A 26,707-nucleotide genomic window follows, 5' to 3' on the forward strand; every position below is an offset into this window, starting at 1 on the left:
GTGGTGGGTTTGTTGTGTAGGTCACCTTCTGTTTCAGAGTGCTCTCGTCTATCCACTCCAATCTCGCCATCCCCTGAATGCAAAGCCATCTGTGAAGCTGTCGACCAAATGTGTGTGGCGCCTGAATGAAGTACCAACACCCCCGTGCTTGAGCTTAAACCAACCTGAACGCCCGACCTTCTGCAGCAGCTCCCCTCTCTCCATGTGTGTTTTGTATGCCTGTGTTCTTCCCTGTTGGTTCCTCAGGTTAAATGACTCTAGCATTAATTCTGGGCGGGCATCTGGGCTGGCCTAACCATGTGGAACACTGACTCCAGTAACACTCAGATCAAGAGCACCAAACTTGGCTCGTAAATTCAGCATCTCTTCCGTGTCATTGGTTTAAGTTAAGTAAAATTGGTTCCCTTGATTTGTGTTCTTGACATGGCTTTAATGTGTTGTCTTAGCCATTGCATGCTCCTCATTTCTGCATAACATCAATGTAATCGTCTCTGCAGTGCAGTAGGAATGGTCTGGGTTTTGGGGAGGGGCAACACTTTCTCTCTCCTTTTCAGATTTCTCTCCACTCAACCTTAAATCACTACTGAGCAAGGCGCCTTAACGTCCGCAAGGGAGTCGGGGGAAGATTTGAGTGTGGGGTCCACCAGCCTATAGCAAAAGGCCGTAATTGTCTCCAGGAGTTGCACAATGCTGAGCAGGAGTAGCCTGCAGTGAGATGAGTTGTAAGTCAGTCCAGTAATGACATTTTCTAAAATAATCCATTCTGGCTGAGCATTGGGGGGGGGGGGGGGGGGCATAATTGTCCCTTTTTTTTTCTTTCCAATACAGCCTCACCTAACCTCATCTACCAACACGAATGACCGGTTTGAATCTGGCTTGGGTGCGGCGTGAGAATGTGGAAGTAATGAGTATTGTCTGCAACACAGGGTTGTAAAAGTCATAACTTGGACAAATTTGGAATTGTAAGGTGTGCATCCAATGCAGTGTTTCTGGGGAGAACCGGGGGGGGGAACCAGTGTTCTTTTTCTAGTTTCAGCCTGGCGTCGAGCGAACGTACCCAGCTGGTGACAGATAGTAGATATGACCAGATGGTCGGGGGTTTTCTTTTCCTGGGGGAACAAACTCTTTGCAGGCTGTTCCTCCAGGTTTTGCTTTTAGCCCTTGTCAGCAAAAAAAAAAGCAAAAGACTCCGGTGGTGGCACTCCTGATGATCAGGACAGGGTTCAATTCCCTGCGGTGTCTTGCTTTCTACTTGCTGTGATATAAATCTAGTTTGCATTCATTGGGTATGATGAATGGATTAAATAAGGTAGTAAACAACTTTGTTAAGAGTCGGAATGGGTAAACTTCAAAACAATTAAAACATTTAGCTGTAAATGCTGCCATCCATAATATTGAAATAAATATCTGGGAAGGAAAATGCTTCAGAATCTGGTAGTTGAATAAAATTAGTTCACAGTAGTCTTCAATCGCTGAGCTGTTTGAGTGTCTGCCCCCTAAATCCAATAAACAAATGAATGAGAGGTGTAATTTAAATAAAATGAAGTACTGTATACTACGACTAATGTATTACTAAGATGTTGGTGTATTTCATTTTGACAGGTTATAGTATTTTGATTAAATCCAGACAAATGAATGGAAAACAAGTGAATCGTGTTTAGCGCTCTGCACAGCCTCCCCAGACGGTCAGCAGGGAATACGTCTAAATGCATGTACGTCATTATTTGACAGTTAAGTATGGTTAAACATGACTATAAATCATAACGTTTATAGGTCATAAAAGTCGAAAAAGCATAATAAGTGCCCTAGGTTGGGGTTGGCTCATCAATGCTTCCTTGAAAGGGTGTGTGACTGTAACCTTTTTAATTTATGCGCCTTTTCCACCTGACATGTCATGAGAGGGCAGTTGGACGTTTAATTGAAATGGTTAACTTGAAAACCCTGTATGTCCCTTCTGTTAAAGAAAATAAAAATTCTGAAAAAATATTTAACTCCCCAAGCCATCAACCAAGGATGTTTTTCTGTTGAGAAAATGTGTATCTTTGTGTCTGTGAGACCTCACCTGCTGAGGCTCCTGAACTCTAGGTGGGGTCTGGTTGAACCGCCCTCTTCACACACCATTCTCCCGGTCTTCACACCGCTGGCTGCCTTGTCCACTGGATGTCCCTTCGTCTCATACTGAAGTTCCTGCCATGTGACCGGTGTCTTGAGTGCTGAGCCCCCACCGGTCGATATGCTTTATTGACCTTGGTGGGTCTCCATCTTGACTCTCCTTTAGAAGTCTAATCATATTTCTTTCGCCCTGCTATCATGTTATGATTTAAGTGTTATGGTGTATTTGTATTGGCTCTGAAGCACTTTGAGGCTGTAATAAAAGACTATACAAGACTACATTGTTGCACTTGGAAATTCATTCGGTAAAATTCAATAATTAGGTTTGGAATGAGATTGTTGAAAGTTACAATTTTTGTGACTGGATGATGAATACAGCGGTGTATACCATGCTGCTAAATAGTAGGAGGTATGATTGCATCATTTAAGAAATAGCTGCTATTGTACTTCAGAATTGTGACTTGACATTCTAATTAAATTAGGCGGACGCTTCTGTTCATATTAGGGTAGAACACTTCCACGCTGCGGTTGACGGGTAATAATATGTATGCGGAACCAAATTCGTCGGGGAATGTTTCTACGGACCCGCAGCTGTGCAACAGAGCTGGTCGCCTGCCTCAAATTTTCTATGCGGTTGTGTTAGGGCGCTTGATGCTTTTTGAAGAGCAGAGATGTGGTCCTTTTTTGCCAGGGATCCGGTCAAAGACTTTGCTTATGAAATTCTACCAGACACCCACGAATCGTCTGGACTATGGACGCTTCATCGGGGGAAACGAAAGGTAAAGCAGAGGCGGTAGTGTCGCTGTTACCCAGAGTAAATGCCGTCTAGCTAGCTGCTCTAGCGGTAGCTCGCTCTTCTTGCGGAGGCCTTTCTGCTCTACAACGTTCCTCTTGTGTCATGGCTCTACGTTATCTGCACCGTATTTCCCATCGTTTGGACCCAAGGAATATCTATTTTTAGTCATATTGGCACGATGTGAGCCGTAGCTGAGAGCCATTTGGTGGACTGTCAACACCACAGCAGAGTCTTTGTTTACGCCGACGGGCGGACAGGACACGTATGAGCCGCCACGTCACACCCTGTCATCGTTAGATTAAACGAATTGCATGAAACGGTAGCTATCGTAAGATCGTGACTTGTGTGCATTTTTTTAGCCACTATTTCCCAGGGGTGTCAATCACACAGTCGCATTGCTTGGCCCCTATGTGGGCGCCTTAAGGAAGGCGAGCATCACTGCTGTGGTCCTTTTCTCAGAAAACTATTTTGAATTGTATTCACCCAATGTCAATAAATTGTATGCCCTGTACTAACCTTTTTGATTCTAAACTTGTATTCTTCATTCCACGCTTTGACTGGCAAATTGAGCGTTTGTTTTGCAGTCTCATGTGCCATCATCATACCCCTGTAATGGTCTTGTGTTTCTAGACGAATGGAGAGCCAGTGTCCTTGTTCGTGTACGAGGTCGCCTTAGGAACCGACCAGCAGACCCAGCTCGCCAAGGCAGCCTTCAAACGCATGAAGACCCTCCGCCACCCCAACATCCTGGCCTATGTCGATGGGTTGGAGGTGTGTGTCTAAGATGTATTTTACCAAGTAAAATTCGACGCTACAAAACATCAACATGTTCTTGTAACTGGAGACGTTACAATAATCTGTCTTTTGAGTATCCATAATTTTTTTCTTTCTCTACATATTGCTCAGATAGAGCCATATGTAACTGGAGACATTTGCATATAGGGTCAACGTCTGGTAGTGTGCAAATAGGATTGTCTTTGGATGTTAAGTGTGGTCAAGAACCTAGACTAGGATATAATAGTCCTCCCCTCATAACTGTACAATCATGATGGAAAGTACATGTTTCCAATGCGGAATATTGTCAATATTTATTGCGTGTCAGTCTTCTAAATGCTCGGTCCTTTCTATTCGGAGAAACTGTCGGTTATGTTCCACTCTTGAAGAGGAACTAGTTCAACTACAACTGTTTGCGTAAAGTTCAAGTGCAAGACTGATGTTGAACCCTGCCGTCCCCTCAGATAAATCAGGAGAGCTGACCCAGGACTCTCCTGAACAGGCTGCGTAGCGTAGACTTTAGCGCTACATCAACTTGCCATCATAGGTGTTCCACAGGGCGAGTGACACACAGTTTCTTGTTACATTGAAAACAATTCACAAAGAACGATGTCAACATTTCTGAATGAATGTGGTTGATAACGCGCCACCGAGAATTTAATCTCAGCAGGATAAATACTTTATAATAATTTTGCCAGGGCCACGGACACACTGCATCTGGTGGCTGTGCAGCTCCTTCCATTCATTATGGGTGTCTTCCCCAGCCGTACAAATGTTTTTACGTTGCGATCATCATACGCAATGTTTGAGGGACCTGCTGGAGCCCAGGGGTAATGACTGGCACTTAAACATAGTACTTAGTTGTCTAGCATCTTATCCTAGCTGTCTCTGTTGTATACTGGGAATGGATTAACTTAGCGAGTCTTAGTGCTTGGCATTTGGTTCTATGAACATCCTTACTGTACCGACAGCGGTATATTGTTTCACCTTCTTCTGACTAATGGACTTATGCTGCTATCCATTTGTATGGTACGCCTGCCCGTACGAGTCGTAAGGTGTAAATATCCCAGCTTTCTTGCGGCATTACACGGAGGAACGCCCCCTTTTGATCGGTGCCACTCGTAGTTCTGAAAGTAGAGCGAGTTCAGTGAGGCTGAAAAAATGCCCATACAGAGAATTACTTTCTTTGTATTTGTATCACCTTGGTCGTTTTAATTTCGATTTTAAATGCTCTTACACACTTGATTACATTGCTACTTTATTCCAGTCACCAATTTAAGCATTGCACGGTCTTGCTGTGCGTGAAATACAATGTTAAGTTGTGTTGTTTGTACTCGAGCTGGTTTGCTAAAGAGGCTAATGTAGCTAACAATAACAATGACTAGCCAATGACCTGACACAATCACAAAGACAAACGGGAATGCAACAAGCCAGAAAAATTACGTCTAGTTCTCGCTAGAGCAGGTCGGACGTACCGGTGTACCATACAAATGAATAGCACCATTATTATAAGTCGCTTTGGATAAAAATGAAAAAAAAAATGAGCCTCAAATATGTGCCTCTGGTGAACGGTGTTTCCACGGTTGGCCTGCAGACGGAGAAGTGCCTGTACCTTGTGACGGAGCAGGTGACCCCGCTGGCCGTCCACCTGAAGGCCCAGGCAGAGAAGGGCGGGTCAGGGGAGCTGGAAGTGTCCTGGGGCCTCCACCAGATCGTGGTGAGGAGACTGACCCTTGCTTATCTATTCTCTGTTTTCACGTCTGTTTTATGTCACATGCACTCACATGCAATCTCAATGATTGCTTTTGCAAAAAAAAATCGGTGCACAAATTTAGATGACACACCACATCAATTTTATAGACACGGGGAATATTTCCTTCAGGTTTCGGTATGATAGTTGGTCATAATCGATGGACAGTTAGTTCTCTGCTAAGTCGTTTCATTTGGATGTGACCCCCCCCCCCCCCCCCCCCCCCCCCCAGAAAGCGCTGAGCTTCCTGGTCAACGACTGCCACCTGCTCCACAACAACCTGGGCATGTGGGCCGTGTTCGTTGACCGTGCCGGAGAGTGGAAGCTGGGAGCCCTGGACCACGTTGCCTCAGAAACGGGGGACCCCAGCGCTCTGCCACCGCCGAAGGCCGTCTACCCAGACATGGAGAAGTACGACCCCCCCGAGACCCCCGGCAGCAGCGGCACAGAGAAATGGTGAGATGGAAGAAAATGTTTTTGTAACGGGTGAATCCATGGGGTCATTTGAGCGGCACAAAACAATTAGGCAGTTTGGACAAAGCTCTAGGGAACAGTTGTGTGTTTCTCTATGGCGATTTCAATAGTCTGGAGCAGCCGGTCCTGGATGGTCTATTGCCCTGGTGATGGTGCTTGTGTATGGTTACCAAAGGTATAGTGAAACTCTAAGGGATATTTCTGCCCACCAAATCACCACTGCGCCACGACTAGGGCTGGGTAAAATAATCGATTTAATCGATTTTGGATCCATTTCATTTAAGTTTTGCATTATCGATTCATAGGGCATGAGATAGATTCTTTTTTTTCTTTTGTTCAAGTACACTTTCACTTGCAATTCCTTTCTAATTTCAAAATATCACTTTTGAGACTTGAGACAGTTTTGTGTACAACAAGTTTAAACTGTCCATTTTACAAGTTTTCACTTAAAACCTATTGTTTAAAGATTAACTGAACTGAAAGTTGAAGTTTAGTTGATATAACAGATGTATTGTCTGCCTTCTCATTGATACAATGACTAAAAATGGCTGAACTTGCTAAAAGGGATTAAATTGGACAGTGAAAGTGTTACAGGGCGCCGGCATGTTGGATTTCAACAATCAGCTACGTCACTGGCATGGTAACCTGCTCCTGCTCTGTGGCTCTAGCAGCCATAGCAGGTAATGAGTCAGGCTCTGAGGCTCGCTGAAATGGCTACGGAAAAGCAAACAACCAGGTCTACAGGAGGATCATCTTATTGCATTGCCCCTGGCTGCAGTAATGAATTATATAGGTCGGCTTAGCTCAGGAGGTAGAGCAGTTGCCTTGTAACCGAAAGGTCGCTAGTTCGATCCCCAGCTCCTCCTAGCTGATTGTTGATGTGTCCCTGAGCAAGACACCTAACCCTAACTGCTCCTGACGAGCTGGCTGTCGCCTTGCATGGTTGACTCTGCCGTCGGTGTGTCAATGTGTATATTAACCGATGTAAGTCGCTTTGGATAAAAGCGTCTGCTAAATGCCCTAATTGTAATTGTAATTGTATATAGGGCCAAGGCAGATGGGTTAATCATACATTTCCACAGGCTACCTTTTGAATAGGAAACCAGCCCTTAATACATGGCTGGCAGCCTTAAAACTGACTAACCCTCCGATAGCCCCTGTCATGTCAATCTCCACAAGCTAGCACTCCGACCATAAAGTGTATAAACTATTACTCAGACGATATCACAGATCTATGTTTCCAAGCTGCTAATTAAACCACGGCGGGTCTGTAAACAGAAGTTCCACAAATGTCCCTTTCTACTCACCCTGATGTTCGCCGACTAGCCGATTGCTGATGCAGAGGGAGTTTCATAGTAAGATGCATCTGTGCAATATCCATCTGTGAATATCCATCAGCATCCACCAGAAAGTAAACCTCCAACATCCACCTAAAGTAAACCTGACAATCGTGAATCCGCCCGCATCTATGCTCATCCGCGGGTGTATCTCCCAAAGTGCATCTAACATGTCTTTCAGGTCCCGTCCACCCGGAGCCGATTTTTTTTTTTGTTGTGAAACCATGTCTTTAATAACCATGTTATTAGGCAGATAATAAACCATGTTCTTTAATAGGTCCATGGTCCCAGGGTGGTTTCAAATAAAACCGGACCTATGCGGTTTCGTGTTAGGATTCGTGTGGACGCCTGAAGCGACGTTAGATTTGCGTTTGGTCAATTTAATTACTAACTGTACATTAAAAAGTATTTCTACTCAATCTAAAACAACTATCTCCTCCTCGACTTGAATGTTTTTATACAGCGCGCAGGCTGGATGCGCGCAGGCTTGATGCGCTCCACTTTTTTTTCTGGAGAAACAGCGCCTTGAATATGTAGGTACTACAGCGTTTGTACAGCTCGTTGTGTTTCGCAATGAATCCGTCCTTACGGAAATATTCCTGAAACGCATCAAAGGAAAACGGAGGGGGAAAGATCGTTTTCGCCTTGTTACTTGGTTGCTATTTATGGGGCGCTCCAGTGTCTCCGCTCGGACGTCCCTTAGAGAGAGCATGGCCACTTCCAAAAACTCTCTCTCGCCGCACAGCATCCGAAATGCCCTATGCATGGTTATGCAACCTAATCCCACCATTAGATGGTCAAGGTTGACCGGGACCTCTCGGCAGCAGACCGACTCAATGGCAGTGTCCACGCTCCGGCAGCACCCAAACGCACACCAGTCATACCCACATGATCCGAAGGTGGAGTTGGAGCCTGAAATTGATCCCTCTCCACCGGGTGGCAGTCGGACACTACAGGCATGTCCCTCACAGGCTCAAACGCGGTACCATCCATATTAAAATCACTTTTTTTCGCCGTGGAGTGTAGAAGACATTCGCGTGTCTGTAGCAACGACCTAGCCCTACCATGCCTGTGACGTCATTGGCGCTCTAATACTAAAAGACGCATTTTCTTTTGTTGCTAAAAAAAGCTATATTGATTTTTTAAATATTTTCTTTTGTGTCATTTTTTTTAGAATGGTCATAACTAACACATTATAGATGTTGATTATTTCAGTTCAGTTCATCTTTAAGGTGAAGAGAATAAATAAAGTACATTTGTATTTTGTAACACAGTTACAAAATAGTTATTTAAGAGCAGATTGAATCGAATCGAATAGTGATTAATCGATTCAGAACCTTATGAATCGAATCGATTTAGGAAATTGGCCACGATACCCCGCTATGTGTTCTACATTCTTTGCCAATGGGCTGTGGTACTTGAAGAGCTGAAGAGCCTTGTTGTTTGCAGGGCTGGGGAGGTGTGGCGACTGGGCTGCCTGATCTGGGAGGTCTTCAACGGACCGCTGCCGCGCGCCTCCTCGCTACGCTCTATAGGAAAGGTACGGAAACGGAATTCTTCAAGAATTAGTAGTAATACTTTTTGTCTCTTCAGGTCAACCTACAAATGAGCGTATTTAAATAGGCTCACGCGTAAATGGGTAAAAACTATGCAGAAAATTGCCTTTGTCTTTTCCATTAAAGGGTAAAACATGGCTATGACTAAAATGCACCTCAAGGCTAGTTACTAAACCAAGCCTCATGCTTCACGTTATGCTTCGCACCATGCTTTACTTAAAGCAAAATGTATCCTCTTCGATCACGAGGTGTTTTTATGTGAGAGAACTTGTTTTTCATTATGACCTTTGTACCCCCAGGTCCCCAAGCTCCTGGTCCCTCACTACTGTGAGCTGGTGGGGGCCAACCCCCGGGCGCGGCCCAACCCCGCCCGCTTCCTCCAGAACTGCCGGGCGGCCGGCGGCTTCCTGAGCAACAGCTTCGTGGAGAGCAACCTCTTCCTGGAGGAAATCCAGGTACACACACACAGCGAGAAGCACACACACAGCTAGCCGACGCACACAGCCAGACGCACGCACAAAGCCAGACGCACGCACACAGCCAAACGCACGCACGCAGCCAGCCGCACACACGCAGCCAGACGCACAGCCAGACGTACGCACTCCGCCAGACGCACAGCCAGATGCACAGCCAGGCGCACACATGCAGGCAGACGCACACAAGCAGCCAGCGCACAGCCAGACGCACGCACAAAGCCAGACGCACACACACAGCCAAACGCACGCACGCAGCCAGACGCACGCACGCAGCCAGCCACACACACGCAGCCAGACGCACAGCCAGACGTACGCACTCCGCCAGACGCACAGCCAGATGCACAGCCAGGCGCACACATGCAGGCAGACGCACACAAGCAGCCAGCGCACAGCCAGACGCACGCACGCAGCCAGACGCACGCACGCAGCCAGACGCACGCACGCAGCCAGACGCACACACGCAGAATGTGACTGCATGTGACTGTTCATAACACACAAGGGAAGTTGAAGGGGAAGTTATTACTATTTATTGGTAATGTTGATATAATGTCAAGATGGAAGAGGCAAGGTGGAAGTCTTTCCAAAAAAAGCATGACAATCAATCCATGTCGTCGGCCTACAGTTTGAATGAATTTAATGTCTGTCACTGAAGGTGGTTAAGGTCGTACTTGGGTTGGGCGTGTGACTGTTTCTGATCTTTTGTGTGTTTGTGTTCAGATCAAGGAGCAGGCGGAGAAGCAGCAGTTCTTCCAGGACCTGAGCGACAACCTGGACTCTTTCCCGGAGGACTTCTGCAAACACAAGGTCCTGCCCCAGCTGCTCACCGCCTTCGAGTTCGGGAACGCGGGCGCCGTGGTCCTCACGCCCCTCTTCAAGGTAACGCCACGTTTAATCACTAAGTTTGTTGTCTCTGAGTCGATAACATCGGATCCTGGGTAAAAGCAAATTACAGTATAACCAAAATAATTTCCTTATTAAAAAAATTATGTCCTGAGATATATGTAATTGACAGGCTAGATGGATTCACAAATCAATTGGAGAAGAGATGCCCTGATTGGTCAGAAATTAGGCGGGAGCAGTCTCAAAGCCAAACCGTCTCATACAGCCGGTTTATAAGAGCAGGCGACTAGAAAAAGATATTCTTACATTTCACGCATTAGTAACCGACAGATGAAGAGGCCCCTTTTTAACATCTGACATAAATGATGGCTTTTAGTTCATGCTGTATATCGTGACCACAGCCCTTTCTAATAGGCCTACATCCATTGAGTTAGGCTTACAGAGGCTATTAACCATGGGTAAGAGAAAATAATAATAATTATTGTTTTATTATATGTTGGATCAAATGAAAGCTATACAACAGGGGGAACGGATTAACTCAGAAGGTGGAGCAGGTGTATTTTATGGCCATTTGTGGCCCCATTCTCTTTGTCCACTTATGTTCTGTCGTGTTCGGATGCGAAAAGCGTTCCTGCGTCAGGCCTCTGGGGCGACGCAGTTGAGCTCTGCGTCGCCCCAGAGGCCGGCAGCTCTTTGAGTTCATAGATGTTTTATGCTAATTACTGCGCCTCGCCTATAGACAGCTGTAGGAAAACATAACCTCCATAACATAAAGGTGTAGGTGAACCCACTGTTTCAGCAAGAATTCAAACAATGTGTTGAGTGTTACGACCCACGGCAGCTTTGTGGTACTCTTTTAGTACCGTTGTTGTGTATGAGCGTGATAATGGGCGATGTTATATATGAATGCACCGCACCCCGTGGCGTTATACTATAGCTGTCCGAGAAGCCTAACCCTCACTGGAACGCAGAGGCCAGAGATAATCCGCTGCTCAGATGGAGCATCACCATCCACACACACCGTTGCTTTATGCTTTACGGGTCCACCACTTATTGAACAAATTGAGATTTGGTTGAGGAAACCGATTTGGATATCTTCCATATAACTTTAACTGATGGACTGCACTGTAGCAGTGAGTGAGCCATTTTTTTATTGTTTATATCGTATATCGTTTATATTGCGCATTACTAATCTGAAGTCGTACTATCGCACACCCCTAACAGCAAGTGCCCTCTTCATCTCAACCACCGAGAAGAATACGCCACAAACAAGAACAGAACATGGTGCTATTGTTATCGGACTATCGGTCTGCACAATGCCTACAAAGCCCTTCTGTAGGAAAAAGAGGAACTGGTTCATTTTGTAGGCAGTTCTTTGTTCCTTGGAGAAGAAAGACATCTGTTTTCAAGTAAATACGAAGTCCATAAAAAATCTTTTTGCAGCCATTGATGCAGAGAAATACTTAAACAATAGGAAGCTGTACATGGCAAAATTCTATCTGATATGAATGTCCCGTAGTGTCTCAGTATTCCCAGATTGAGAAATCAAAACAAATGGGTGAATGTCTTTTCCCTGACTTCCACCGTGTGTCTCCGTCTCATCCTCTGCCAGGTGGGAAAGTTTCTCTCAACGGAGGAGTACCAGCAGAAGATCATTCCAGTCATCGTGAAGATGTTCTCCTCCACCGACCGGGCCATGAGGATCCGACTGCTGCAGCAGGTACAGCATATCCTTTCACCCCCAGCACAGCGCACCAGGGCAGACCAAACTACCCCAGGGCTAGGGCTGTGCGGTAGAGGTACGCATCTGGTATTGCACTCACAGTAAAACCACAGTATTAAACCTACATTATCCAATGTAGGTTTCCTACACAGATGCATATGTGATTTCAAGCCAAGAATGATAGAATTCTTTGTACAAAAAGTGTTTTTATTGTTTCTGTTTTCATCCGTACATCATTTTGTTTTACACCAGTCCTATTAAATAGTGTAACTACTTAATGTATACTTTTGTATATATCCATACACTAACTTGCACAAATAATGTAATGTATTACTGTTGACTTTGTTGACCTAAAAGTACCATTACAGTTTAGGCCCGCGCAACCTCTCAGGTAGGGCTGGGCGATATATCGTTATTTGAAATATATCGATATTTTTTCAAACAAGATATGGAACAAAACGCTATCGTCAACATCTATATAATTTAATTTGCGTTTCATTTGCGTTGAAAGTACAGCCCATTTGTTCCAAATAACAGCAGTTTCGAACCGTGCCTGCCGCCTGCTATTTCGTAACTCTGCTTATTTCTCCCCCGCTCTGCCTCCGGCTCACACACACTCTGCCCTGGCCCGGCCCCCCTTCCACTCAAGTATTGTCTCCTCCTTTCTCCTCCCCCCTCCTCGGTATAAAGGGACTGAAGTTTGACTTGTGTCTCCTGCTCCCCGTCCCCCTCAGATGGAGCAGTTTATTCAGTACTTGAACGAGGCCGCTGTCAACTCTCAGATCTTCCCCCACGTGGTCCACGGCTTCACGGACACCAACCCCGCCATCCGGGAGCAGACAGTCAAGGTAGGACATGCATAGCTAAGGGGATGGAACACAGGGCATGGAACACAGGGCATGGAACACAGGGCATGGAACACAGGGCATGGAACACAGGGCATGGAACACGGGATGGAACACGGGATGGAACACGGGATGGAACACAGGGCATGGAACACAGGGCATGGAACACAGGGCATGGAACACAGGAATAGGAGGAATACAAGGTCCTCGGGGCTTCCGTAGTTTCGAGTTTGACTTCCTGCTATCACCAGTTGATGTGTACCGTGATATGTGCCATACATATAAAGTTATTAACGGTCACTACGCCTCGAGCATTCTTTCTTTACAACTCGGCCGCCCGCCTGTATTGGGCAGAAGTTACTACAGCATGGAACACGGGATGGAACACAGGGCATGGGACACAGGGCATCACACTTTTATTAATTTTGCACAACCTGCAAAAAAAGGTTTGCTGCCATTGCCAACCCATTGTGCTACAAAACAATCACGTTTCTTGACACCTGCCTGGAGTTTTTCCCGTCACTCTGCATAGTACGTCATCCGGATCATTGGTCTGATTGGTTGAAGGACTATCCAATTGTGTACGGAGTCATTTCAACTACGCCCGTTGATCACGGCTCTTGTGCTGAGAAAATGACAGCAGCCTCCCCATACCAACGTGCAATCTACGATTGAGCTTGGTTTTGCAATAGCCAGGCTAATTGTTCTATTCATTGACTTAGTTTTTTGTAGAATAATATCACATGGTAAGACAGCTTTTATACAATTTTATATGTTGTCTGCTATTGGATCATACTAGCAATACACAGCCTTCCATCATGTTCAGTGGATTCGGTGAGCAGATGGCTGGCTTATCACAGCTTTTGTTTTGGAGCTATTACATCTTAATCATTCCTTTTTATCCAAACTTGATGAAAGCGCCCCACCTCAACAGTATATATGCTCCATCTTCTGTATTGCAACGTGTCTGTGTGTCTGTCCGTGTCCATCCACCTCCCCCAACAGTCAATGCTGCTGCTCGCCCCCAAGCTGAACGAGGCCAACCTGAACCAGGAGCTGATGCGGCACTTTGCGCGGCTGCAGGCCCGGGACGAGCAGGGGCCGATCCGCTGCAACACCACCGTCTGCCTCGGCAAGATCGCCCCCTACCTCAACCCCGCGGTAAGGCGCGCTGACAGTAGACAGGCTCACCGATGGAGTGAGGATGGGTGGGGTGCTGCTCGTGTGAAACACAGTGGGTTCTGATCCGATCCACTCCGACCCTGCTGAAAAACGAGCCACAGGGCAAAGGACGCAAGCCGAGACGCCTATGAAAGAAACCAAAAAAATTGTACACATGTATTAAAAACCAAAACATTCCCCGTGTACAGCAAAGATGTGGTAGCATTGTCAACTACTAGCATCTCCTTAAGTGTGTGTGTGTGTGTGTGTGTGTGTGTGTGTGTGTGTGTCCCGCAGACCCGGCAGCGGGTGCTGATCTCGGCCTTCTCCCGGGCCACCAAGGACCCCTTCCCGGCCTCGCGCTCGGCCGGCGTACTGGGCTTCGCCGCCACCAACAGCTACTACAGCCTGGCGGAGAGCGCCGCGCGCATCCTGCCCATGCTCTGCACGCTGACCGTGGACCCCGAGAAGAACGTCCGCGAGCAGGTGAGGGGCCACGCCCGCACAGGGGCAGTCTTTAAATTCAGGGCGTTCAGCCAATGTTTTTTTCCAAAGCGACTTACAATAAGTACATTAGTCAGAAGAAGGCAAGGCAACTTTATTTATATTGAACTGTTCATAAGCGAGACAGACTCAAAGTGCTTCACATTGAAACATAGTCATGTTTCAAAGGAAATGATGAAATAAACTGGATAGGTAAAAACAAAACAAAGGCAAAGTTAAAAAGAAAGAAGGAGAAACAACAATATAGCACTGTCGGTACGGTAAGGATGTTCATAGAACCAAGTACCAAGCACTAGCTAGGTAGGATAGCTAGGATAAGATGCTACACAACTCAGTACTATAACTAAGTACGACATACAATAAGTGTGTACATTAGGTGCAAGGATGTCCAACCTACAATAAGTAAGAGGTCTGGAGGGTGTGGCTATGCAGAGTCGAGGTTAACGTTTTATTGCTTTTCTTCGTCTGAAGCAGATCTTCAACATCCCGTAGTTTACCTTTTTCTCGATTATTTACTTTCTTTCTTCAGTATTTGTCTTTCTCTCGTCCTGCTCCGCCAGGCGTTCAAGACCATCAAGAGCTTCCTGACCAAGCTGGAGACGGTGTCAGAGGACCCCACCATGCTGGCGGAGCTAGGTGAGTACAGAGTGTAGCAATCGCTCAACCCTTGCAGAAGGAGACGGCTGCATAGGAACACCTCTCATGTCACGCATCTAGACCTGCTTCTGTTCTGGAGCAATCAAAGCCTGGGGCCTAGAAGAAGGTCTCCAGTCATGGCCTCACTGGATGCTGAACACACTTTACCGGGGAACACTAGGGCGGCATGTGGCTCGGGATGTAATGAGCCACGTGGCTGGTAACTGGAAGGTTGCTAGTTCGAACCCGGGCTCCTCCTAGCTGATTGTCGAGGGGTCCCTGAGCAATGCGCCTCACCCTGACTGCTCCTGACGAGCTGGCTGGCTGCCTGGTGTGGTTGACTGCTCCGTTGGTGTGTGAATGTGTGCATGAATGGGTGAATGTTGGCCAATATTGTAAAGCGTTTTGAATTAGGGGTGTACGGTATAAACGGTACAGAAAGTAAACCAGTGTTTACTTTCTGTACCGTTTATACGCTACGGTATGGATTTTGACGTTACCGTGAGACTGGTGTGACCGATAGACAGTGTTGTGTGTAACTCGTAACAAAGTAAGTAACGCGTTAATACAGTAACCTGACTACTTTTTCATGTAAAAAGTAAAGTTACGCGCAACTACTGAAAATATGGTAACGAAACATAGTTCCTTTTTCAATTCAGCGCAACGTTACTTTTCCAGGGACAGATTCGACAGCGATACTGCCTTTTCAGTTAATATGCTATTGCGTGCTTGCACAATTGTCCCTTCACGAGCTCTCATTCCACACCGTACGAGACAGACGCTGCTAGCATGAAGCTGTCTCTCAAAATGCCAGCGGTGAAACGAGATAACAAACAATGTCACTTTTTACCTGTGTAAGGACATGGTTCCCTTTCAAAATGTCAATAGAAAGGGCTTTAAAGAGATGGTCAAAACACTCTATCCCAGGTACGCGTTACCTGTCAGCACACACTTCCGCCAAATTGAGATGCCAAAACTATACGGCAAGGTCCGCAAGCAAGTGGAGAAAGAAATCCATAGTATTAAACATTTGTGTTTTTCAGAGATGGAAGTAACTTGAGAAAAGATTTGGATTTTTTTTATGCAGTTTTGCTTCAGAAGCCTTTATATCAAAATTAGAAGATAAAATTAACATACCGTGATATAATACCTTTGCCGCCTATGCCTCTTATCATACTGTGATATTCATTAGGATAGAAAAGCTTGGTATAAATGCAGGCCATTTACCATTTACTTTAATAAGAATATAAAATATAAAAATAAGAAAGTGATAGTAACATCACCTCCAGGCCCTCTCAGGCTCTTTGTTATGGCGTGTGTCGGTCTCGCTCATTCTTCATGTTCCCGCGGGACGCAGAAAAGGACGTGACCTCGTCGGCACACCCTGCGGGCGTGTCCTCGAGCTGGGCGGGCTGGGCGGTGACAGGTGTGTCCTCCCTCACCTCCAAGCTGATCCGGACCGCCCCCGGGGCGGAGGGGGGCGGCGCAGCGCCGGAGAACAGCGGCCTGAACCCCGGCACGGCCAGATCCCCCAACGCAACGCCCGTCCCAGGTGGGTCAAGGTTCAACTGGGTCAAACATGATTTGCTGTTAAATGTGATAATCGTTGCACTGCATCGTATAATGGGTTGTTTCTGCAATAGCCACAAGGTTTAGGTCCCATTGTGTATGAGTTATTCCTGTCCTTACTGCCTGCTTTCCCTTCCACAGCCTCTGAAGCTGCGGCTCCACGAGCCCCGCTTTCTCACCCTAGCGCATTAAGCCACGCCCCCCAGACATCAGCCAATGAGGGAGCCAGCGACGGGGAGCAGGAGACAATGGCCGACCGCTGGGACGAGGAGGAGGATTGGGGAAGCTTGGAAGTAGGATGGGATTTGTTTTTATGTCGTTTATGTCAGTTTTTTGTGTTTCATTATTTTGGGATGGTGAAACATGACTTGAATTGCCTTGGACGCGGTCTCTATTTTGAATCAGGAGCCGGAGAAAGCCAACGCGGCCTCGGACGACTGGAGCACCGATTGGTCGGGAACGGCGGCGTCGAAAAAGAAGCCCGGGGCCAGCGGGGTATGCAGAGTGCCCGACTCCTCATTTTGTGCGGTGACATCATCAAGGAGAACCAAAATCATAGTTAGACATGGTGTTTGGGGTCAGACATTACATGTTTTCAGCTGTGCTAGCAAGGGTTTTCTAATCGCCTTTTAGCCTTTTTCTGTGTCATTTATGGACGTCAAAATTTGGTCCACTGAAGGGTTTTTTTTGTGACGCCAGGCGACGACTCTTTTCGACGTCTAATGTTATCGTCCGTGGGACCTCTGTGTAAGGGCTATTTATAGTCCAAATGTGGTCATTTGTGGACGTCTTTTCAACATCAAATTTAGACTAATTTATACGTCTTTTTTATGCTGCTAATATCATTTATTTAGACCAATTATGACAGAATAGGCGCCACTCCGACGTCACATTGCGCAGTGGGATCATGTATACATTTCCTGCACCTGTCTTAGGGGTCCAAATGACGTCCAAAAATATACCCAGTTCAAAGGTGAAATGTTGAGCGTCAATATGACCTCCAAGTTGGGTCATGGTTTGACATCCAAATAGTGGACCTAGTTTGGACGCCAAATAGATGTCCAGAATTGGTCACGGACCGACGGATGTCTATATCTGGACCCACGGACCAGATAAAGACATGATCTGCACGTCTATCAAACGTCCAATGTTTAGTGGGATGGTAATGAGCCTATGTACGCCTCTGTAGATATACTATTTAAAATCATCAGTTTCCAGCTCGAATAGTCACTTACCACATTAACAATGACTAGACTGTATTTCTGATTCATTTAACGTTATCTTAATTGAAAAAAAAAACTGTGCTTTTCTTAAAAAAAAAAAAATAATAAGTATGTTTCTAAGTGACTCCAAACTATGGAACAGTTGTGTGTTTATATAAGCAGATGACACAATGGCAAAATCACCAAACTTCTTCTTCTCCTCCTCCTCCTCCTCCTCCTCCTCCTCCTCAGATGGCTCGCCCTTCGGCGGTTGCCTCAAAGAAACCCGGTTCGGACTGGAGCGGCTCGGCTTGGGACGCCGACGACGGCTGGTCCAATGACCGGGGCGCCCAGAGCCCCCCCGCGGAGGACGCCTGGGGCGACGACTGGGGGGCCGAGCCCGCGGGTGACCAGCCCTCGGGGGGCGAGGAGGCGGGCGGCGGCAGGCAGACCGCCCCGCTGCCCGCGGGCGTGCGGCTCGCCAGCGAGTACGACTGGGACACGGGCCGGGGGGGTGGCGCCGGGGCCGGCCTGGCCCGGGGCGGCGGCCAGAGCGACCTGTTCGCCAGCGTGTCTCAGAGGAGCGCCGCGGCCCCCGCCATGGTGAGGGGGGAATGGGGGAGGGTGGAGGGGGGGGGGAGAGGGAGAGATGGGGGCGAAGGGGGAGGGAGGTTTGGTAACTGCCGCTACACTGAGGGCAGTCGGCTCAAAGTAGATCTCATGGAGTGTTTTGGCTTCACACGTAACAAGCAGGACGTGTTTTTGAAGGGTTAGAGAAACAGAGAATGCAATTTGACCTTGAATCAATGAAGGATTGTCTGTCTGTCTGTCTGTCTGTCTGTCTGTCTGTCTGTCTGTCTGTCTGTCCATCCTGGCAGGCTGGAGATGTGTGGGGTTCAGAGACGGTGGGGGAATGGGGGGCAGAGGAGAGCTGGGAGTCGGTGGATGGAGGTCAGGGTGAGTCTGAATTCTAGATTCAACTTTTAAGATGGCTTTTAGGAAACTGAAGGTTAAAAAAACGACTGTGAATTTGGTGATTCTTCACTATTGAAAAATGATTGGAATCGTTCATAAATTAAACTGATTACAGTTATACACACGTTTCGTATAATTGCTTTACTTTTCATAGTAGCCCTCTTATTGTAGTGTGACGGTGGAGGCTGGTCCTCCCCGGGCCACACAACCCTGTTACGGACGCACTCCAAACCATGTGTGTCTGTCAAGTATTAGTATTTCTTATCTTAAAATAATCAAATAATTTTCTTTAAATAATTTGTACATCCAGTCAAAGCTATCATGAACGCTGCGCAAAACCTCACAACACCCACCCCTTGTTGGTGATTGGATGGAATAGTATTTATTTGTGTTTTCAGTGGTTGGTATTACCATTTGTTTAGGTGTACGATCTCAGAGCATAGGCTGCCTACAGAGACGCAGCTTTTTGACAGCCTGCTTGAGGTGGGCAGCTAGCGGATCATGAGGAAAGACCAGATGAATGTGATCATTTATGTTTCAGCCTAGAATCGCTGATACAACCTTTAATATCTTGTTAATTAATGTGCTCTGTGGTCGACGTTCCAGCGGGTCTCAGCAAGGCCGAGCTGTCCAAGAAGAGGCGCGAGGAGAGGAAGAAGGAGCTGGAGGCCAAGCGGGCCGAGAGGAAGGCGGCCAAAGGTCCTCTCAAGCTAGGCGCGCGCAAGCTAGACTGAGCCCCGCGGTGACACACCCCCCCACCATGGCAGGAGTGCAAGGCCTGGGTGGGGCTGTACAACCATAGGACCCTGGCTCCGGGGGCAACGGTGCAGGAAGCAAGATGGACGGGGAGGCAACGGCCGTCCACCAACGAAGCTGCTCGCTGGTTTGGCTGGTACTGAGGGTACCCAGTGCATTGTCTTACTCTCTCCATTGAGAAAGTATGAGAAGAATGCAAGAGAACCCCCGCACCCATCTAAGGCCATAAGAATGTTGTTGTTTGGTTGCTGGAGCAGCAAAATGAGGCGAGTCCATCGGTTTGGATGAAGGGAATGGTTAAACAACTAAAGCTTGCAATAGGAGTGCAAAATATCTATCTCTTATGGCAGAGTCCATGTTCAAGCTATCACAGAAACCTGCTCCCCTAACCAAATTAGTGGAAACCCACATTTTGACATGCAATTCTAAAAGGGACAGTTGTACAGTGAATGTACATATATCATCTTGTCCATTCACATCAAGCTGTTTTTAACCAGAGGATGGGTAGGAGGTGTGTATCTATACATTAAAAGGTATAAAAGACTCCGTAAACATGTTTTTTAGATTGTTTTATGTATAAAATATATATATATAGAGAGAGAGCTATATAAACCTGCACACATGCAAAGATCAATGAATGTTTTCTATTCCACCGTCTAATCAGTAGGATAGCTTCTGCTATAGGTAATTGAATTAATTGTCCTGCAATGTATCCTACCGTACGGACCCATCTAGCCGCTGACTTCACTGACATCACTTAGACCTGTTCTAAAACTGAAAAACAACACAGTGAATGATGCAAGTCATTAGGATCTCTTGTCTTCAGGAATTAGACGCTCTCTTATTTTATTTTTTTTAAATAAAACTATGCCAATCATGTTTGGTAGTTTGTTCGCCAAATAAAAGATGTAGGACTTTTAACTGGTTGAATCCCACCCATTCATCTGTGTAAAAGATAAAATATATAGATTGTCTCTTTGAAATGGAAGGCTTTCTGGTGATACGTTTGGTCCGGACAAATTAAAAACATGAGGTTAGGTGCAGGAGTTTGAGGTGAAATCAATGGTTTTATTGTGCCTTGTTCAATGCACTAATGTGTAAGGAATTTGTAAGTATTTCAATCAATTACGCCTTACCTATTTTGGAATATATTTACTTGCCTTGTGTTTACAGTACATATGTATGGGTGCAGGTCAGATCCACAGCCACACTTTTGGTCCTAGGTGTTACGTAAGGAGTTAAATGCTCATGTAGATATTGTAGATATGGGATACTTGGTTAAGTGACCAAAGATTTGGGTGCACTGTCATTTGAGTTTGTATTATACGGTCTGATGACAGTGCCCAGATGCATTGGGCTATATAGCGCAATCAAATGTTTATTATATGGGGTATTGTAAACTAAATAAAAAAAAAATACATTCATGTTTGTTTTTCTGACATTTGCTGCTGTGATGTTAGTTAGACGTTTGATTTTTTTTTGATGCAGCTCGTTGAAAAAAAACCTTTCTCTCAGAAGTGAGGTATCACAAAATATTAAGCGTATGGCTAGAGGTTTTCTAAAAATTGCAAGCTGTGAAATGTAAACCTGTTGTAGAGCGCAACAGTGAACGCCGCGTTTCTTAACAGCTGGTCCCGGAAGTAAATTTCATATAGAGTGGTGAAGCCACGCCCCTTCCGGTCACGCCCTTTCCGCCCCTTCCATGGGACCTTTGAGATCGAAAAATATGATCGGGTTTCAATGGAGAGAAAGTAATTATTTTCTGGTCCCAGTCTTTATATGCCCCGGATTACACATATGTTGTTTGTGGATTTAAATGATAATTTTTCATGCAAAGAAAACTAAACATTTTCGTGAAGAAGTTTGATAATGTTAGTTTTTTTCCAAGGGAAGGATAAAAGCATCGAAAGAGGTGCAAACCATTACAAGTTGGGGCATGTGGAGAGTTTCAGTTATGCCGATGGGGAGATGTCGGTCTTGTCCACGCGAGCCGCAGGGAGCGTGACGGCAAAATTGTAAAATTGTACAATAAACGGTCAAACTCTTGACATGAAAAATTATCATTTAAATCGACAAACAACATATATGTAATCCGGGGTATATAAAGACTGGGACCAGAAGATAATTACTTTCTCTCCATTGAAACCCATTCATATTTTTCGATCTCATAGGTCCCATGGGCTCTACCGGAAGGGGCGTGACTTCGCCACTCTTCCTTTTCTCCATTGACTTTTTGTAAAATCATTATATAAAGAGTTTTAAGCCTGGACTAAGCCAATTTTCGTTCAGGTAGTTGTATCTATAAAACATTTGTTTCAGAGCAAACATTTCTTTGGGAAAATGGAATAAAAAGCAAAGGTACAAGACTGAATACTGACTGACTCTGAACCGCTAGGGGGCGTCGTCAGGCACGACGCGACTCTGAACCGCTAGGGAACGTCGTTAGGCACTACTCCAAATCCCGGGCCGAGTAGCTGGAGGTGATGCTTTACGGCGCCGTCCCCTTAAGTGTGGATTACGTCTCCAGCACCACAATGGCGAACTGCTCGTTCGGTGAATATGGCAGCAGGTAAACACTTTGGCCCCCTTCGTTTAACACAAATGTGGGGGAAAGTGGCACGAAGTTCAACAGTACAACGGTCGTTAAGAAGCATCCACCTACAGTTAGCATAAAAGATACTCTAAAAACGACCTGTTGAGTCAATGTGGCGAGCATGGCATATGATAACATTTGTGGTTTAGCTTTTTATTTGAATTTTGAATTTAAATTTAATTTAATTTAATATAATTATAAGATAATTTTATTTAGCGGCGCCTACTAAGCTAGCGAATGCTAGCAGGCAGACGTTACAATACAGTCGATAGTGTGGGTGTGTGTCGGTTTGTAATTAATTATTTATATTGTGTGTGCGTGTGTGTAAGAATGGCTGAGCTTGAACACAGCCACAGTCGGCTCAAAAAAGAGACTGGAGAGATGAGGCACTTGCTGGAGGTTGCAGATGAGGAGGTGGCTGATCTACGCATGGAGAATGCAGCCCTGACAGGCAAAGTGGAAATGTAACGCATTCCATTTTATTCTCAAAGCAATGTGGATAGGTTGGATATGATTGTACCCTTTATTCAGAGATTTAGAATCACCATTAAATATAATTAATAGAGACACAGGGCAGTAATTGTTAAAGGGGGGGGGGGGGGGGGGGGGGGGGGGGAAGCCAAATTGTGTTGGAAGCATGGTACGAAGTCTCTGGTACTCCAAAAAAGATGTATGTATAGTTTTGTGAAGTTTGTGCAACATTTGCAGTTTAGGGTTTTGGCTCGCTTTGAACGTTTTACCGTGTAAATTTTTCACTGCTGCCATCAGTTTTGTAATTCATTATTTTAAATGATTAACCCACCCTGTGATAGCCTTGATGCCTACTCCTTTGTCCCCAGGCTGGAGAGTTCCCTCAGCGATGCGGGGCACATCCAAGTTGAGCTCCGCAGGGTCAAGAGCCTCCTCTGTGAGGAGCAGAGTAGCAACAGGACAAGAACAAGCAACAAGGAGCAGGAGATTCAAAAGTTGGTGGGTGAAATCTGTAGTTTTGCCGAGTCAAAGGCCAAGATGTAAGGAGGATGTCCAAACCCACACTTTATCCTACCCGCTGTTCAGACAGCCAAAGGTCATTTCCTCAGCGGTGAGGTTTAATTCTTAGTAAATTAAAATGACCACATTTCTTTAACAACAAACAAAAACGTCTGCATCTCTCCCTCTGCTGTTTCTATGTGTGGATCACTCGGTATATTGTTGACAACCAAAATAAAATGGCCAGCACAGGCAGGAACCTTTACACAACCCCTCCCCTCGCTGCTCTCTATCTGTGAAATAATTTGACGTATAACACAACCGCATGAAACATGTGCTGGGAAGGTATGTACCTGGTAGAGGGATTTAACTGAACTTCAGAACTTATGTGTGTGATTTTTAACACATCCAGGAGGAGGAACGAAAGATTCTGAAGGAGCAGGCCAAGGGTCTATCTGCCCAGGTATGTCGCTCAATCAATCAACAGCAACAAACATTGCTTTGTATACCAGAAACTTTGTATAATGCCACTAACGCAAAAAATCGTTCACTTTAACATTTACCGCCCTATGTCAGTTACGTTACACAGTGGTAACATCATGTACTGTATTCCTTTTCCAGCCTTGACTCTCGCCTTGTGTGTGGTTCTGTCCCTGTCTCCTAGCTGAAGGAGCTGAAGCAGCAGAGAGAGCAACGCGAGCTCAGCCAGAGTAACCTGGAGGCAGCGCTGCAAAGGCTTCAGGTAACGACGCTCGTTACACATTGTTTCATTGTGGAGGTCTCTCCATCCATCCTTCCCAACAGTCACTGCTCCTTTCCGGAATCTGCTCATGGATTTTAAGGGACGGGTATTGTACAGTCAATTTCTTTATTATCAATACATACTTTAGCAACACGTCTTGACCTGCAGAATGTTGATCCAGATAGAGTAAATCTGCCCGTTTGGGAGTTTTTCCCTCATATTAAGAACAAGTGTTGTCTGGTGTTGGCATTGGCAAGGCATGGTCTGAAAGCCATATCTGCAGGAGCCCAAGTTGCACACTGGATGTGAAGGTTCACCGATTCAGACTGGCTTGTTCCAGTGGTAACAATGACCACAGAAACCGGGCTTTATAGTAATGAGTCACACTATTATGTTTTAAGTCATATCCTAGAAAGCCTGCACCACTAGACATAGCTTTTTCACCTGTTATATATATACCTAAGTAATACATGTACCTAGTTATTTTTTAACACATTTTTGTGTATGATTAACACATGTGGTTCTTCAGATTAAAATGGAAGATAATCGCCAGGAGCTGAAACTGAAGGATGAGGATATCCACCAGGTAGGGACAGTACACACCACTAACCCTCCTTCACTGGGGACAAGACAGAGGTCCCACTGTTAATCTGATTTTATATATACATATATATATATATATATATATATAATGCAATAAGTCACTGATTGATGTTAAACCACCTTATCAATTCTCAAAATTGTGATAGCAAAACTGGCAGTTGATGCAGCTTGAGGAGATGAGGGAAGAGTACACAAACATTATACGGGTAAGTCACTTGTTCCGTTCACTCGCACAAGGGGGTTGGTTTTCTTCTCTAAGATGAAATGTGTTTTACGCAGTCCTTGGGGGTTTTTCCACTGCTTGAGAGCAGAAGTGCCGCGGGTTCTGCTCTTGCCTTTAAACCAAGCCTACCCTCCCCACGCTCTCTCCCCATCCCAGGACCTGCGGCTCAGGAACAAGGACCTGGAGAGCCAGGTGGAGCTCCAGCAGGAGGAGGCCGCCCGCCTGGTGAATCACCAATCATCCCGCAACCCCCTCTCCATCGCGGACGAGGTGGAGCTGCAAGCCTACCTGGCGGTGGTGGTGAGTCCATCTGGGCTCCTTATTTAGACTAGAAATACAAAGCAGGATAAGATGCATGATACCCCAACGACGCACCTCATCTTACATTGTGAACTCTCTTCTATGTTAAGGGGCCCACACACAGCCAGACTCAAACCCACGGCCAACTGCCTTTATCCCACCGCTCCGTTGCCTCTCGTCTGACCCTTCGGCAGAAAAGTTGCATTGAAACCTACCGCGAAGACTACTGCCAACCACACAGTAGTGTGTACGTTCTGCGCTTGCGCGAGATGCATTAAGTCTCCTTAACATCGGCTGGCGCTAGTCTCGTGGCGCTGATTGGTCAGGGCTCCAGACTAACTTTATGCGTTTGTTGCACTGGTGCGCCAAACCTTTTTTTTTAGGTGCACCAGCACAACATTTAGGTGCACCAAATTTTTCATTGCGTCGCCTTTAACGCCATAAGGTCATCTTTTTTGAACAAGAATAATGGTGCGTTCCAGGCAACCCGTAACCCGTGTTTTCACAACCTTCTACCCGTGAAAATGCCCTGGAACGGCAGACAAACCCGCAACTCACTACCCGTGAACTCGTACCAGACCGATTCACTCCCAGTTCCAGCTCGTAACTTACGGGCTAAAAAGTGTCCCTGGAACGCAGCATGAGGTGTAGAGAAATGCTTGTCTTTATTTGAAGCACAATTCTATATAAAAATAAAGTGTTTCAAGTTTTTCACTGAGCTGAAATGGAACATTTCAAACTAAAAAATTAAGCAAAATAAAACATTTCCAAATAAAAGGCCTTGTGCGGGTAATTCAGACTCTCTGAATAACTACTCAGTAGTAGGGCAGGTTGGAACATTAGGCCTAGTTTTTTTTGAATGAAAAAACATGTTTTTACCTCGCTCTATTTCCACCCTCTGTCGCGTTTATTTTCTTTATCCATTTCAGATACTCTGGCGCTCAGGTCGTTCGCAATTTTTAAAAAAAACACAAGCAGTGAACAGGACCAGAGCCAATCAGAGGCAAAGAACCGACCGAGCTATTTCTCTTATTGGTTTCGACCACGATATGATCCTACCATGACTGTGAGTTCGATCACAGGAGAACACAGAGATGATGCGATTGCGAAGGAAATTAATTTTTTCACCCGGGCAGCATCAGGTGCACCAGTGCGACCTATAAAAAATATTAGTCACACCCTTAAATATTTTGGTCGCATGTACGACCAAATTGGTTGCACTCTGGAGCCCTGATTGGTTGTGTGCTAGCAGCACACAACCAATCAGTATCCAATGGCTCCGATCCTCAGACCGCCAACGCTCTCAGCCTTTGCATGTTGAATCAGATCAGACACCGTCCGCGCGGTTCCAAAAGCTTCCAACACAGCTGAACACAGTGAACAGATTTGTTCCTGAACTCGTCAGAGTCTCCCCAAACCTCTCAGAAGGCCAACGGTTGGGCCAGTGTGTTCCACGCTTTACACTGTGGTTCCGTGTTGCTCTGTCCCATTATTATCTGTTGCTCTACCATTATCCGTTATTACCCCGTGAAAATGTGTCTCATTATGATGACCTCTGTGGTACTCTCTCCCATTATGATTGTACCATCCCATTGTTTTCTGTTACTCCCATTACGTGAGGCTACAGGTCTGACTGCATTTCCTTTGGACGTGCTAAATACAAAACAAAATAATTGACAGCAGCTCAGCTGCCAGCATGACACTTCATTATGCCTACGAGTGCACATTGCCTTTCAATTTGTAAAATACTGAAGGGCACTATTAAGGTGATGAATTTTCTTCTGGGTTCGT

At 45.9% G+C, this 26,707-nt stretch overlaps 1 protein-coding gene across 1 annotated transcript; it reads left to right on the plus strand.

Moving 5' to 3' along the window:
• The first annotated feature begins 2,739 nt into the window (after positions 1–2,739).
• Positions 2,740–20,871, plus strand: scyl1 (SCY1-like, kinase-like 1). The gene is made up of 18 exons (XM_079744311.1): positions 2,740–2,891; positions 3,539–3,679; positions 5,277–5,399; positions 5,665–5,888; positions 8,693–8,783; positions 9,099–9,254; positions 9,993–10,151; positions 11,728–11,835; positions 12,573–12,686; positions 13,689–13,844; positions 14,142–14,330; positions 14,909–14,984; positions 16,342–16,536; positions 16,695–16,846; positions 16,959–17,048; positions 18,008–18,358; positions 18,634–18,712; positions 19,337–20,871. Exons 1-18 carry the CDS (start codon positions 2,784–2,786, stop codon positions 19,462–19,464), a joined length of 2,640 nt encoding a protein of 879 aa, XP_079600437.1. The 5' UTR covers positions 2,740–2,783; the 3' UTR covers positions 19,465–20,871.
• Positions 20,872–26,707: the final 5,836 nt, after the last annotated feature.

Source organism: Pollachius pollachius, assembly GCF_949987615.1.
Source record: "Pollachius pollachius genome assembly, chromosome: 10".
In the NCBI taxonomy this organism is placed as follows: Eukaryota; Metazoa; Chordata; class Actinopteri; order Gadiformes; family Gadidae; genus Pollachius; species Pollachius pollachius.